General features: G+C 44.4%; 1 protein-coding gene across 1 annotated transcript in view; it reads left to right on the plus strand.

Moving 5' to 3' along the window:
• The window catches only part of pdpr (pyruvate dehydrogenase phosphatase regulatory subunit), a 68,725-nt gene that overhangs the window by 32,125 nt on the left and 23,558 nt on the right, over positions 1-13,042 (plus strand). Inside the window, exons 12-13 of the mRNA XM_070897851.1 lie at positions 2,068-2,201; positions 7,321-7,469. Of these exons, the coding sequence (XP_070753952.1) occupies positions 2,068-2,201; positions 7,321-7,469 (283 nt within the window). The remainder of the gene's footprint in view (positions 1-2,067; positions 2,202-7,320; positions 7,470-13,042) is intronic.

Raw genomic sequence — 13,042 nt, forward strand, 5'->3', positions numbered from 1 at the left:
AGGAATATGCATTTATATAGTGCATTTCACAATCTCAGGACGTCTCAACCAATGAAGTACTTTGGAAGTGTAGTTACTATTTTAATGTAGGAAATGCAGCAGATAATTTGTGTACAGCAAGCTCCCACAAACAGCAATGAGATAATTACCAGATAACCTGTTTAGTGATGTTGGTAGAGGGATAAATACTGGTCAGGACCCAGGGAGAATTCCCCTGCTCCTGTTCGAAACCGTGCCAGGGCATCTTTTACGTCTACCTGAGCGGGCAGACGGGGCTTCGGTTTAATGTCTCATTTGAAAGATGGCACCTCCGACAATGCAGTCAGTACTGTGCTGGAGTATCACCCTAGATTTTGTGCTCAAGTCTCTGGAGTGGGACAACCTTCTGACTCCAAAGCTTAGAGTGTTACCATTGAGCCACGGCTGAGGCCTTTTTTTTTTTAAGGTATTTATAATTTTTTTTTTAAAGTGTGTCCTAGGTCTGAAAAGCTGTCTCGTCTGTCTGTTTTTGTGTCATTATCTCTAAGTCCTAAGGATTAGTTGTTGAGCTATTCTGTCTGTCTTTTTGTTTGGGTCGTGTGCTAACCTTCACTGTTTTATAATCGACAAATATTTGTTAAGTATTCCAGTTTCCACTACATCAGATGAACTATTTCATACTTGCACTTATCCTTTCCAGCAACTGGAGAAATGATACAGGCCACAGTCATTCAACTGCAACACAGCGGTGACCATTAACAAATTGTTTGACTGCATTGAATGCTGAGCACTGTAATCCAGCCTCTGATGCTACTCCCTCCGATCTGTCCTAGTCTTACTCTGAGCTTCCTCCCATTGTGCCTGTCATAGAATCATGGAAGTTTACAGCACAGGAGGGGGCCATTCTGTCTTGTGCTGTCTCTTTGCTGGAGTGATCCAAAACTAATCCCACTACCGATCGTTCGACACATAGCCTGTGCTTCAAATACTTATCCAGTTTTCCATTAAAAGATGTCGAGGTCTCTGCCCAACCACACTTTGCAGCAAATATTCCATGTAAAGAAATTTCTCCATTTTTCTTTTCACTCCCTTAAATGTTTGACTCCTTGTCACTGATTCCCCAAATAATGTTTTCCTATTCACTGAGTCTGTTAAATCCTTTCATCCTTTCCTGTTCCAGTTGAAATAGTCCCAGTATCTCAAGACTGTAATCATAACTAGTTTCCCATTCTTGGCATCATCCTGTTGTATCTACTCTGTACGCTCGCTATGGGTTTAATGTCTTTTCTATAATGTGGTCTAATCAATGATTTCCACGTTTATCATTACTTCTTTACTCTTCTACTCTATTCCCTTATTTATAAAACCCACTATACTGCTGGCCTTTTTCTTCGGCTTTTTTGTAGCTACACTCGCACTTTTTAGGAATTGTGTTCTTGAACCCCTGGTCTCTGTTAATCCACCTCAGTATTTTTCCTCGTTTTCTACCAAAATGCATTACCTGTGTTAATCTACATTAAATTGCATCTGCCACCTGATTGCCCATTCGGCTATCCTGCTTCTGAGCTTTCTCTTCTTTTCTATTCCACATCTCTCTGAAATCTCATTCTTTGAACTACTTCCTATTGTATTCCCAGATTTGCTGGAATTAGACCAAGGAAGACCGTTTCCAGTCTTTTATAGTTCTCCTCGCTGTTTGCCAAACCTATTTTTATCTTGTCAGAAAATATCACGGTGATCCTGCCTATACCCAAGTGTATCATCTATATACTGAGAACAAAAATGGACCCAGCATTGACCCCTAGGGTACATCACTTCCAATCCTTTGCCAGTCCGAGCAACATGGCTCTGGTGTCCCACATCAGTCTGTAGTCTCAGTCTCTGTGTCTTTTCCTGTTGTCTGGCGCACATCCGTCAGTAATCTCTGCACCTTCTCCTGTTGTCTGTCTCACATCGGTCTGAAATATCAATCACTGAATTACTTTTCCTTGTCTGTCCCACACCAGTCTGCAGTCTCTGCACCTTCTCTTGTGTGTCCCACATCGGTCAGTAATCTCAGCCTCTGAACTTCTTCCTATTGTATTCTAGATTTGTTGGAATTAGACCAGAGTAAGACCTTCTACAAACCTGATTGGTTTGACATCGTAGGAGCAGAGGTCACATGCTGCAAGGAGGCTGTTTGTGTCATTGACATGTCGTCTTTCACCAAGTTTGAACTCAGTGTAAGTTTCTGCTAAAGCAGGAGTGTGTGCTGCAATTGATTAAAACTGATGGGAGTCCTCAAAAATATCTTACAGGCTTAAAAATATTAGTAGCTGAAAAATTACAACAGGACAGTGTAACTAACTCAGCAGGCCTGGGAATTCGAACGTGAAATCCCAAGCAGCTGGAAGTTTCAATCCAGCACTGTAGATCCCTTACCGTTGTTTCCATCGCCATTGAGACCTCGAGCGATTCGCTCGTACTTTGTGGTTTAAATCCATCAAAGTGGTCACTGAGATCGAGGGGAGGAGAAAAGGAGAAGGTTATGGGAATCAGGAACTTGGTGCCTGGCAATCACTGAAGCAATGGAAAGGTGCAAAAATTGCAATCTCATGAATTACTTTGCCTTTCTGCAGCTGAAAATGTGCACGGTGCCAAATGTTATGAAGCTGACATAAATTGAAAGATTTCAGGAAATCACACACGTCCAAGAATGTTTGGTGAAAAGCAATTTAGTAGTTGATTTAGGATTCACTTTAAAATTTGCTTCTTGAAGAAAATGGGTGAAAATATGAAATGGTTTATAAACAAATGCAATGCCAGCGAGTGAAGGATATAAGGGTGGAAACTGCGAAGGCTCTGGCCACAATCTTCCAATTCTCCTTGGATATTGGGGTGGTGCCAGAGGACTGGAGCATTGCAAATGTTGCATCCCTGTTTTTAAAAAAAAAAGGGGAAGAGGTGATGAACCCAGCAACTACAGGCCTGTCAGCCTAACCTCAGTGGAGGGGATACGTTCAGAGACAATAATCCGGGACAGAATTAATTGGGATTTGGAAAAGTATGGGCTCATAAATGAAAGTCAGCATGGCTTTATTAAAGAAAAATAGTGTTTGACTGAGTTCTTTTGAGGAAGTAACGGAGAGGGTTGATGAGGGTAGTGCGTTTTGACAAAGTACCACATAATAGGCCTTTTAGCAAAATTAAAGCCCATGTGATGCAGGGCACATTGGCAGCATGGATACAAAATTGGCTAAGTGACAGAAGACAGAAAGTAGTGGTGAACGGTTGCTTTTCAGACTGGAGGGACGTGTACAGTGGTGCCCCCTAGCTGTCGGTATTAGGACCACTGCTCTTTTTTTGATGTATGTTAATGACCTGGACTTGGGTATACAGGACATAATTTCAAAGTTTGCAGATGATACGAAACTCCGAAATGTAGTAAACAATGAGGAGGATAGTAACACACTTCAGGAGAACATAGACAGACTGGTGAAATGGGCAGACACATGGAAAGTGAAATTTAATGCAGAGAAGTGTGAACTTGATGCATTTTGGTAGGAAGAATGAGGAGAGGCAATATAAACTAAATGCGACAATTTAAAAAGGAGTGCAGGAACAGAGAGACCTGGGGGTGTATGTACATAATTGTAGGTGGCAGGACAAGTTGAGAAAGCTGCTTTTGAAAAAAAAAAGCAAATGGGACCCTTGGCTTTATTAATCGAGGAATAGAGTACAAAAACAAGGAAGTTATGTTAAACCTTTTTAAAACACTGGTTAGGCTTCATCTGGAATATTATGTTCAATTCTGGGCACCACACTTTAGGAAGGATGTCAAGGCCTTGGAGAGGGTTCAGAAAAGATTTATTAGAATGGTACCATGGACACGGGACTCCAGTTATGTAGAGTGATTGGAGCAGCTGGGATTGTTCTCCTTAGAGCAGAGAAGGTCAAGAGGACATTTGATAGAGGTGTTGAAAATCATGAATGGTTTTGATAGAATAAATAAGGAAAATTTTTTCCAGTGCCAGAAGGGCCAGTATCCTGTGGACACCGTTTTAAGGTCATTGGCAAAAGAACCAGAGGCGACATGAGGAAACATTTTTTTACACAGCGAGTTGTTGTGATCCAGAATGCACTGCCTGAAAGGGTGGTGGAAGCAGATTCAATAGTAACATTCAAAAGAGAATTGAAGGGGAAAAAAGTATAGAGCTATATGTGCGTACTCCGTGGTGAAGACAGTCGAGAGGCATGGTGTCCTTGTACGATGCACAAAGTGGGAAGTGACTGGGGTTCCAGGACCTAGAATCTGAGAAATTACAGCTCAGAAGGTGGCCATTTGGCCCATCAAGCCTGTGCTTGTTCAGGTTCCTTAACTGGAGGAATCTAATCCTATTTCCTTGTCCTTTCCCATATTTTTTTAATATTCTTTATTTTCAAATACTTATTCAGTTCCTTTTAAATTATATTGTGTCTGCCTCAATAGCCACTTGTGCTAAATCATTTCATATTCTAAAACCCTGTGTGAAAACCCTGCTAAATAACACTGAATTTATGCCCCTTTTACAGATTCACTAATGAGAAAACAATCTTTCCCTATTTACTCTCTCAAAACCTTTCAGAATTCTGAAAATCTCCATTAGATCCCATCTTAACCTATATTGTTGCAGTGAAAAAAAGCCCCATTTTTCATTCATAGCTACAAACTCTCAATCAAGGTTTTGTTCTATTAAACCTTTATTGTACCTTTTCCATGGTTCTGATATCCTCCCTACAATGGGATACTTGAAACTGGTCACAGTATTCCAGTGGGCCTAAACAATGATCTAGAATTTGCGATCAGATGCTTGCGAATGTCTGACCGCAAACATTTCTACGAAAGTACCTGATGGTCCCGGAGGTTCGGAAATTTGTGGTCCTGGGCCTCTACGCGAAGGCCTGCATAGAGGCTCACGCATCCCAGCAGCGTATGGACTTTGTACGCATCACTTGGATCACGTGGGCTGGCCCAACCTATCAGAGTCGGGGGATCCCCATTCATACTTATGGTGGTTCCCTATATACAGAACCATCATAAGTATGAATGGGAATACCACCCAAAGCACGCAAACACTGAAAATAAATGAAAAAAAATCTCACATTTCAAATTAATCAAGATGGAATTTAATTAATTACTGAAAACAAAATTTAATTAAAAAAAAATTTACATATTTTAAAGGGTCTAAAAAATAAACTTACCTTATTTAACAGGATTTTAAATGTTTAAATTATTTTTTAAAAATTTATTTTTCTGTACTTTAAAAGTCTTAGCCTGCTTTTATCAGCGTATCAGTCGAAATAATCTGAAGGGCATTCATTGGGCAGGAGTTGGGCAAATAACCCAACTCTCCACCCGCGGAGGCCCTTTACCTTCGGAGTAGGTGGATCTGTCAAGAGGTTTCTTGACAGATCGGTTTTGGGTTGTCTATACATCTACATCCCTAGATCTCTTCCTTCATTCTGTTGAGGACCTTGCTGTTTATGGTAACTTTCTTTTCATTGATTTTTTTTGTAAAGTTGAACTGCATCTGCAAACCGCCGGTCACTCTACTGAACTATATGTCAGACTGCAGTCTCCTCAGTTTGACATACCCCCTAATCTGATATCCTTAGCAGATAATATTCCTCTTGTGCCTATGTCAAAATCATTTAGATAAATGGAAACGAGAGAGATCCCAGGGGGAAGTCCTTGCCACACAGCACTGCCCATATCTCACCAATCTGAAAACTCCCTTTAGACTCTCACTCTGCTTTCTGTGCCTTCATCCATCTTTTAATCCAGTGTTGTTCAATACATTAGCCATTAGCCACCTGTGGCTAATTGGGAATCCAGACGTGGCTGATTGCATTTGTGATAAATAAAAAATGAGGAATAGACACAGTTAATCATATGATCTCAATACTCATATTCGCATAGTGTGTGCATGTTTATTCTCTCCTTTTTGTGAGTTTGGCAAAATGGTAACATGAAAAGCAGAGTGTGAGTGATTTTTGATCGATGAGTGTTTTACTTTGATTATTGAATGGTGGTGGATATTAAATACAGGTGAAGTACATTTATCTGTATGTGTGACTGTACCTCAGGCTAATTCTAAAATTAGTGCATGTGACTTCAACAATGTCATCGTAGCCACATTTTTGGCTAGTCAGTGATTTATTTAGGATAAGACTGTTTAATCTGTGCAGCTACATTCCCTTTAATACTCACAAGCCTTACATAATCCTAAGGTGGGAACTTATCAAATGCCTTATGAAAATCCACCTGTACACCATCCGTCACATTCCTTTTAATCTATACACTCTGGGATTTTCTTGAAAAATTCAATTAACTTGCTCAAACACAACCTGCCCTTCACAACTCCGTGCTGGCCATCCCTGATTAGCCTTTCTCAGTGTTCACTCATTTCATCTCATAAAAAAGATTTTTTAGAAATTTGCCAGCAGCAGAGGTAAGACGAACTGGCCTGTCATTTCTTGATTCATCCACTTCCCCTTCCTCTGATTATGTCCCGTTTGGTAGCTAGATTTGCCTAAGTGACACGGAGTGGAATTTGAAGTTCTTCATCATCAATCTTTTTTAAAAGATTAAATCCAGGCAAGAATTCAAGAGATGAAAATTCACTCTGATGAAAAAATCTAAGTTAAAGTCTTTGTGTACCTTTTCATGTAATCCTGTTTACTGCTATACAACGGCTTTATTTAGGTTATACCGATATATTGTTTTTGGTGTACTGGAGCGACCTCTTCAGATTATACCAGACACCATCCACATGTGCAGCTGACAGTACGCAGATCCAAGTCTCATGACTGAGAAAGCATATCTTGCATTTCTTTAGCACCTTACCATGTCTCAGCAGAAGTGACTGTAATGTGGATAAAAGCGGAGACCATTTTGTGAACAGCAAGATCTCACAACACAAGGTACCAGTTAATCTTCCTGATGTGTTTTTAATTTATTCATTCCTGGGATGTGGGCGTCGCTGACAAGGTCAACATTTATTGCCCATCCCTAATGGTGGTGAGCCACCATTTCAGAGGTCAGTTGAGAGGCAACCACATTGCTGTGATGTAGAGGAGACCGCAGCTAATCTCTTTGTGCAGCTGGTGGTTGAGGGTCGAATGTTGGTCAGGACAATCACACAGGTCTGAAAATTATGAGAAGATAGCGTGAGTTGGCAAGTCTGACTGTTTTAAGACAGAGATCAGATTCTGCATAATTAAAACATTTGGGAATTTATCCATGAAAATCTGCTTAAAAACTGGAAATCAGTTTGTTCTCCAGTGTGTGCATGTGTATGATGATCAGACTGTCTACTCCAGTCCTCAGGTGGCCAGGCACTCGAGATACTGCAGCACCTCTGCTCCAATGACTTGGACGTTCCTGTGGGGCACATCGTGCACACGGGAATGCTGAATGAACGGGGCGGCTACCAGAACGACTGCAGTGTAGTGCGACTCAACAAACGCAGGTACTTGTTCGCGTGTCTGGAGGCCACTAAAGCTCCTCGCGCAGGGATACGCACATTGTAAATTCAAACCCGCAATTGGAATATCATTGTCACAGCTTCCTTTTCATATAGCGGCTGCAACAGTCTTTATTGAAGGAATGCTCAACAGAAAGTGTGACTGTTTCACTGTTTGATTTGGGAAATAAATTGTTGGCACAGGACACTCGATGCACATGGTGGGAAATTCGCCCTGGTTTGCTCGATTAGGTCCAGTTGCTTTTAAGAGATCAACCACATGTTAGAATGATGTGTGTACTTGCTTAACACATGTCCAAAGGCTGTTGGGTCCTCACGATTCACTGTGCACTTTCAGCAGAGCCTGCCTAATGCCACCCGGCACGGCTTGCCCTGCTGAACGGCAAAGTCTGCGGAGACAAAATTGAACTATTGCTGGCGCCTTCACGTTTGTTTTGCCACTTTATCACACTCCAGTGCGTTACGTGGTTGTCATGTATCTCACACTACTGTATATAACTGTATCTTACCATGCTATACATGACTGTAACTAGATATGACCTGTAACCACAAGCATACTTTACCACCAGGGGTGCACTTGCGGAGACATTGCATACCTGTTCCACACAGGTATTTAAAGGCCGGTCTCAGGCAAGTGTGGCACTCGAGAGCTGTGAAATAAAGGTGCAGGTCCAGAGTGACCTTGACTTCAGCATGTGTCTCGTGTAAGTCTGTACTGCAGGGTCAGGACTTTATGGTGGCGACGAGTTACGGGATCACAGAATGGCTACCAACGGCTCAGATGATAAATATAATGCTGGAGACAATTGGGAGGACTTTATAGAAAGGCTCCAGCAAAGCTTTGTAACCAAAGACTGGTTGGGCGACGATAAGGCAGACAAGAGAAGAGTCCATCTCTTGACCAGCTGTGGCTCGAAAACATACGCCTTAATGAAGGACCTGCTGGCACCCAAGAAACCAGCAAGCAAGTCGTTTGAGGAGTTGAGCACACTGGTAAGAGACCACCTGAAGCCAGCGAGCAGCCTGCACATGGCCAGACACAGGTTCTACAACTACAGACGCTGTGTGGGCCAGAGCATACCTGACTTTGTGGTGGAACTTCGGAGGCTGGCTAGTTTATGTGAGTTCTCCGATGAACTAAGGAGAGAAGTACTGAGAGAGTTTTTTATTGAAGGAATAGGCCACGCAGGCATATTCTGAAAGCTTATAGAGACCAAGAACTTGACACTAGAGGCAGCAGCACTGGTCGCACAGACATTCTTGGCAGGAGAAGAAGAAACGAGGTTGATCTATACTGCAGGTACGACAACTAACGAAACTTCGGAACAAGGGGTTCACAGCGTGAAACAAGCCACTACCCCCACACACAGACAAAGGCAGGAGAGCAGGCCTTCAACAGCAGGCAGTGACACCAGAAGCCATCAAGGGCCACATGAATGGCCGTTCACACCTCATCAACCCACAATGCGAGCAATCAACTACAGACTGAGAGAAGCTCGAGAGATCAGCCAGACGCAGCTCATTCTTTGGAAACAATGGAAGCGGCCTGTGCTGGAGATGTGGGAGAAGGCACTCAACAAGGGGGTGTCGATTTCAGCATGCTGTTTGCAGAAACTGCAACTATACAGGGCATCTGTTTCGCATGTGCAGAAAAGCAGCAGCTCGGCTGGTATATGAATCGGAAGGGTCGGAAAGCGGACCAGAAGATGGTGGGGACAGTGCCTGGGACACTGAGATACAGCGGGTCAATACGATCAATGTCCACTGTTCTTAGAAGAAGACGCATCCAATAATGATGAGGGTCCTACTCAACGGGATACCCGTCAACATGGAACTGGACACGGGAGCTAGTCAATCTCTCATGAGCATCCAACAATTTGAACAGCTGTGGCCGCACAAAAGCAACAGACCAAAACTCACAAGGATCGACACCAAACTAAGGACCTATACCAAAGAAATCGTCCCAGTCCTTGGCAGCGCCATGCTCTCAGTCACACACAAAGGGACGGTGAACTGACTTCCCTTGTGGATTGTCCCCGGAGATCTCCCAGCACTGTTGGGGAGAAGCTGGCTGGCCTAAACTAAATTGGAAATGAGATGATGTTCACGCCATGTCGTCAGAGGAACGGACCTCCTGCTCAACAGTTCTAAGTCGTTTTGAACATCTCTTTCAGCCAGGTGTGGGCACCTTCAAACGGGCTAAAGTTAAAATCTACATCACACAGAATGCCAGACTGGTCCATCACAAGGCTAGAGCTGTGCCTTGTGTGATGAGGGAAAAGATTGAACACGAACTGGACCGGCTTCTGCGGGAGGGCATTATCTCACCCGTGGAATTTAGTGACTGGGCAAGTCCCATCGTCCCCGTCATGAAGCCTGATGGATCCGTACAAATCTGTGGGGATTACAAGTCTACCATAAACAGAGTCTCCCTACAGGACCAATACTCGCTGCCCAGAGCAGAGGACCTATTTGCCACATTGGCTGGAGGAAAACTCTTCTCGAAACTAGATCTCACATCTGCGTTTATGACGCAAGAACTGACCGAAGAGCCTAAGCTACTCGCCACCATCAACACACATTGAGGCCTTTTTATGTACAATCGATGCCCATTCGGCATCAGGTCGGCAGCTGCTATATTCCAGCACAACATGGAGAGTCTGCTCAAGTCCATCCCGGGGACGGTTGTGTTTCAAGATGACATACTCATCACGGGCAGGGACATCGACTCCCATCTCCGCAATTTGGAGGAGGTACTAAGTCGATTGGATTGGGTAGGCCTAAGAGTTAAGAAATCCAAGTGTCTGTTTCTCGCGCCCGAGGTTGAATTTTTGGGCAGAAGGATTGCCGCTGATGGAATCCGCCCAACAGATACCAAAAGTGAAGCAATTCGTCTGGCACCCAGGCCCAGGAATGTCTCGGAACTGCGCGCCTTTCTCGGGCTACTCAATTACTTTGGGAACTTTATGCAGAACCTGAGCACGCTGCTGGAGCCTCACCACGTGCTACTCAGAAAGGGGTGCGATTGGTTTTGGGGGGACGCCCAAGAACGTGCCTTCCGCAACCTTCGATGTTCCAAGGGTGTTTTAGTCTTTTTTTACCCAGGTAAAATGTTAGTCCTTATGTGTGATGCGTCAGCGTCCGGGGTCGGGTGCGTTTTACAGCACGTCAATGATGCAGCCCGTTGCTTGTGCCGCCAGGTGGGTGGAGCGCGGATACGGTATGGTAGAGAAGGAGGCGCTCGCGTGCGTGTACAGTATCAAAAAGATGCACCAATACCTTTTTCGGAGCCAAGTTCGCATTAGATACCGACCACAAACCCCTCACGTCCCTCCTATCTGAGAGCAAGGCAATAAACGCCAACGCCTCGGCGCGCATTCAGCAGTGGGCACTCATGCTGGCGTCTTACAACTGCACAATAAGGCACAGACCAGGCACAGACAACTGTGCCGACGCGCTCAGCAGGCTACCCCGGCGACCACGGAAGGGTCTGATGAACAGGACTGAGAGATGGTCATGGCAATCAATGCCTTTGAATCCACAGGTTCGCCCATGACAGCTCGCCAAATCAGAGCCTGGACGACCAGCGACCCCACGTTATCCTTAGTCAAAAGATGTGTTTTAACTGGTGACTGGGCAGAGGCTCGCGATGCCTGCCCCGAGGAGATCAAACCTTTCCATAGGCGCATGCATGAACTATCACTACAGGCAGACTGCCTGATGTGAGGCAGCCGAGTAGTTATGCCCTTGCGAGGCAGAGAGGCGTTTGTCCGGGAGCTCCACCGTGAGCACCCGGGGATCGTCCTTATGAAGGCCACAGCCAGATCCCACGTCTGGTGGCCTGGCATTGACGCGGACTTGGAGCTCTGCGTCCAGCGGTGCACCATTTGTGCCTAACTCAGTAATACCCCCAGGGAGGCCCTCCCAAGTCCCTGGCCCTGGCCTACCAAACCGTGGTCGCGGGTGCATGTAGACTATGCGGGCCCATTCATGGGAAAAATGTCCCTTGTAGTCATCAATGCATTTTCAAAGTGGATCAAGTGCACCATTTTAAACTTGAGCACCATCTCCACTACTGTGGAGAGCCTTAGAACCATGTTTGCAACACATGGAATTCCTGACATATTGGTCAGTGATAAAGGTCCGTGCTTCACCAGCGCAGAATGTCAAGATTTTATAGTTGACCATGGCACCGTTCAAGCCGACCTCCAATGGAGCGAGCAGTGCAAATCGTTAAACAAGGCATGCTAAAAATCCAAGGTCCCACGCTGCAGAGCCGCCTGTCGCAACTGCTGCTGGCATACAGATCTCGTCCGCATTCGTTGACTGGGGTTCCCCCCGCGCAACTATTGATGAAATGGACTTTAAAGACTAGGCTCTCGTTAATCCTCCCAGACATGCATGAAATTGTTGAGGCAAAGCGCCGGAAGCTAACTGAGTACCGTGACCGAAATTCGAGGGGGAGGTGCAATGAGATAGGGGACAAAGTGTTTGTGCTAAACTATGGCAGGGGTCCCAAATGGCTTGCTGGGACAGTAACAGGCAAGGACAGTAACTGGTTGTACAAATGGACAATGGCCAAACCTGCCGGAGGCATGTAGACCAAGTAAAAAGTAGATTCACCAACAACACTGCAGAACCAGAGGCAGACTACAATGTGGAACTCACACCACACTTGGTGGACGGACAGAGGGAACAACCTGAGGAAAGGGCAGTCCCAACAAACAGCCCAGGTGAGATACCAGCAATCATACTGAACGAAACAGACAGCCCAGGCGAGATACCAGCAATCACACCAAACGAAAAACAGGCACCAAGGCAAACAACTGAACCACAACTAAGGCGCTCCATGCGAGAGCGTAGACCACCTGAGACTGAATCTATAAAGACAATAAGACCTTGGGGGAGGGTGATGTCATGTATCTCACACTACTGTATATAACTGTATCTTACCATGCTATATATGACTGTAACTAGAGATGACCTGTAACCACAAGCATACTTTACCACCAGGGTTGCATTTGCAGGAGACACTGCATACCTGTTCCACATAAGTATGTAAAGGCAGGTCTCAGGCAAGTGTGGCACTCGAGAGCTGTGAAATAAAGGTGCAGGTCCAGAGTGACCTTGACTTCAGCATGTGCCTCATATAAGTCTGTACTACAGGGTCAGGACTTTACAGTGGTGATGTTTGCCATTATAGAACTTGGCTCGCTGTAATGGAGATAATGAACTGGTTTGAGGAGAGTTGAAACCTCTCTCCAAAAAGGAGTAAAATATATTGGTGTATTTTTTTAAATGTTTCATTATATTTGGCTTTGTTGTCACATTAAATTTTTCTTGTAAGTTAATTTATTGTCAGCCCTGTTGGAATTCTACCAACTGGTTTTTGTTTTTTGTTTTTGCAAAGAGCTTCTGTGCAATTTGTTGCAGTAAAAATGATTTTGATTTCCTGTTTGTCACTGATCTGCACAAACGGAGGAAGCACTGTACCAGAATGAAACACATAGTAAGGGGGTTTGCTTAAAATGATATTCACGGGGATTGAACATTTAAAT

This window comes from Pristiophorus japonicus, chromosome 13 (assembly GCF_044704955.1).
Source record: "Pristiophorus japonicus isolate sPriJap1 chromosome 13, sPriJap1.hap1, whole genome shotgun sequence".
Lineage (NCBI taxonomy): Eukaryota > Metazoa > Chordata > Chondrichthyes > Pristiophoridae > Pristiophorus > Pristiophorus japonicus.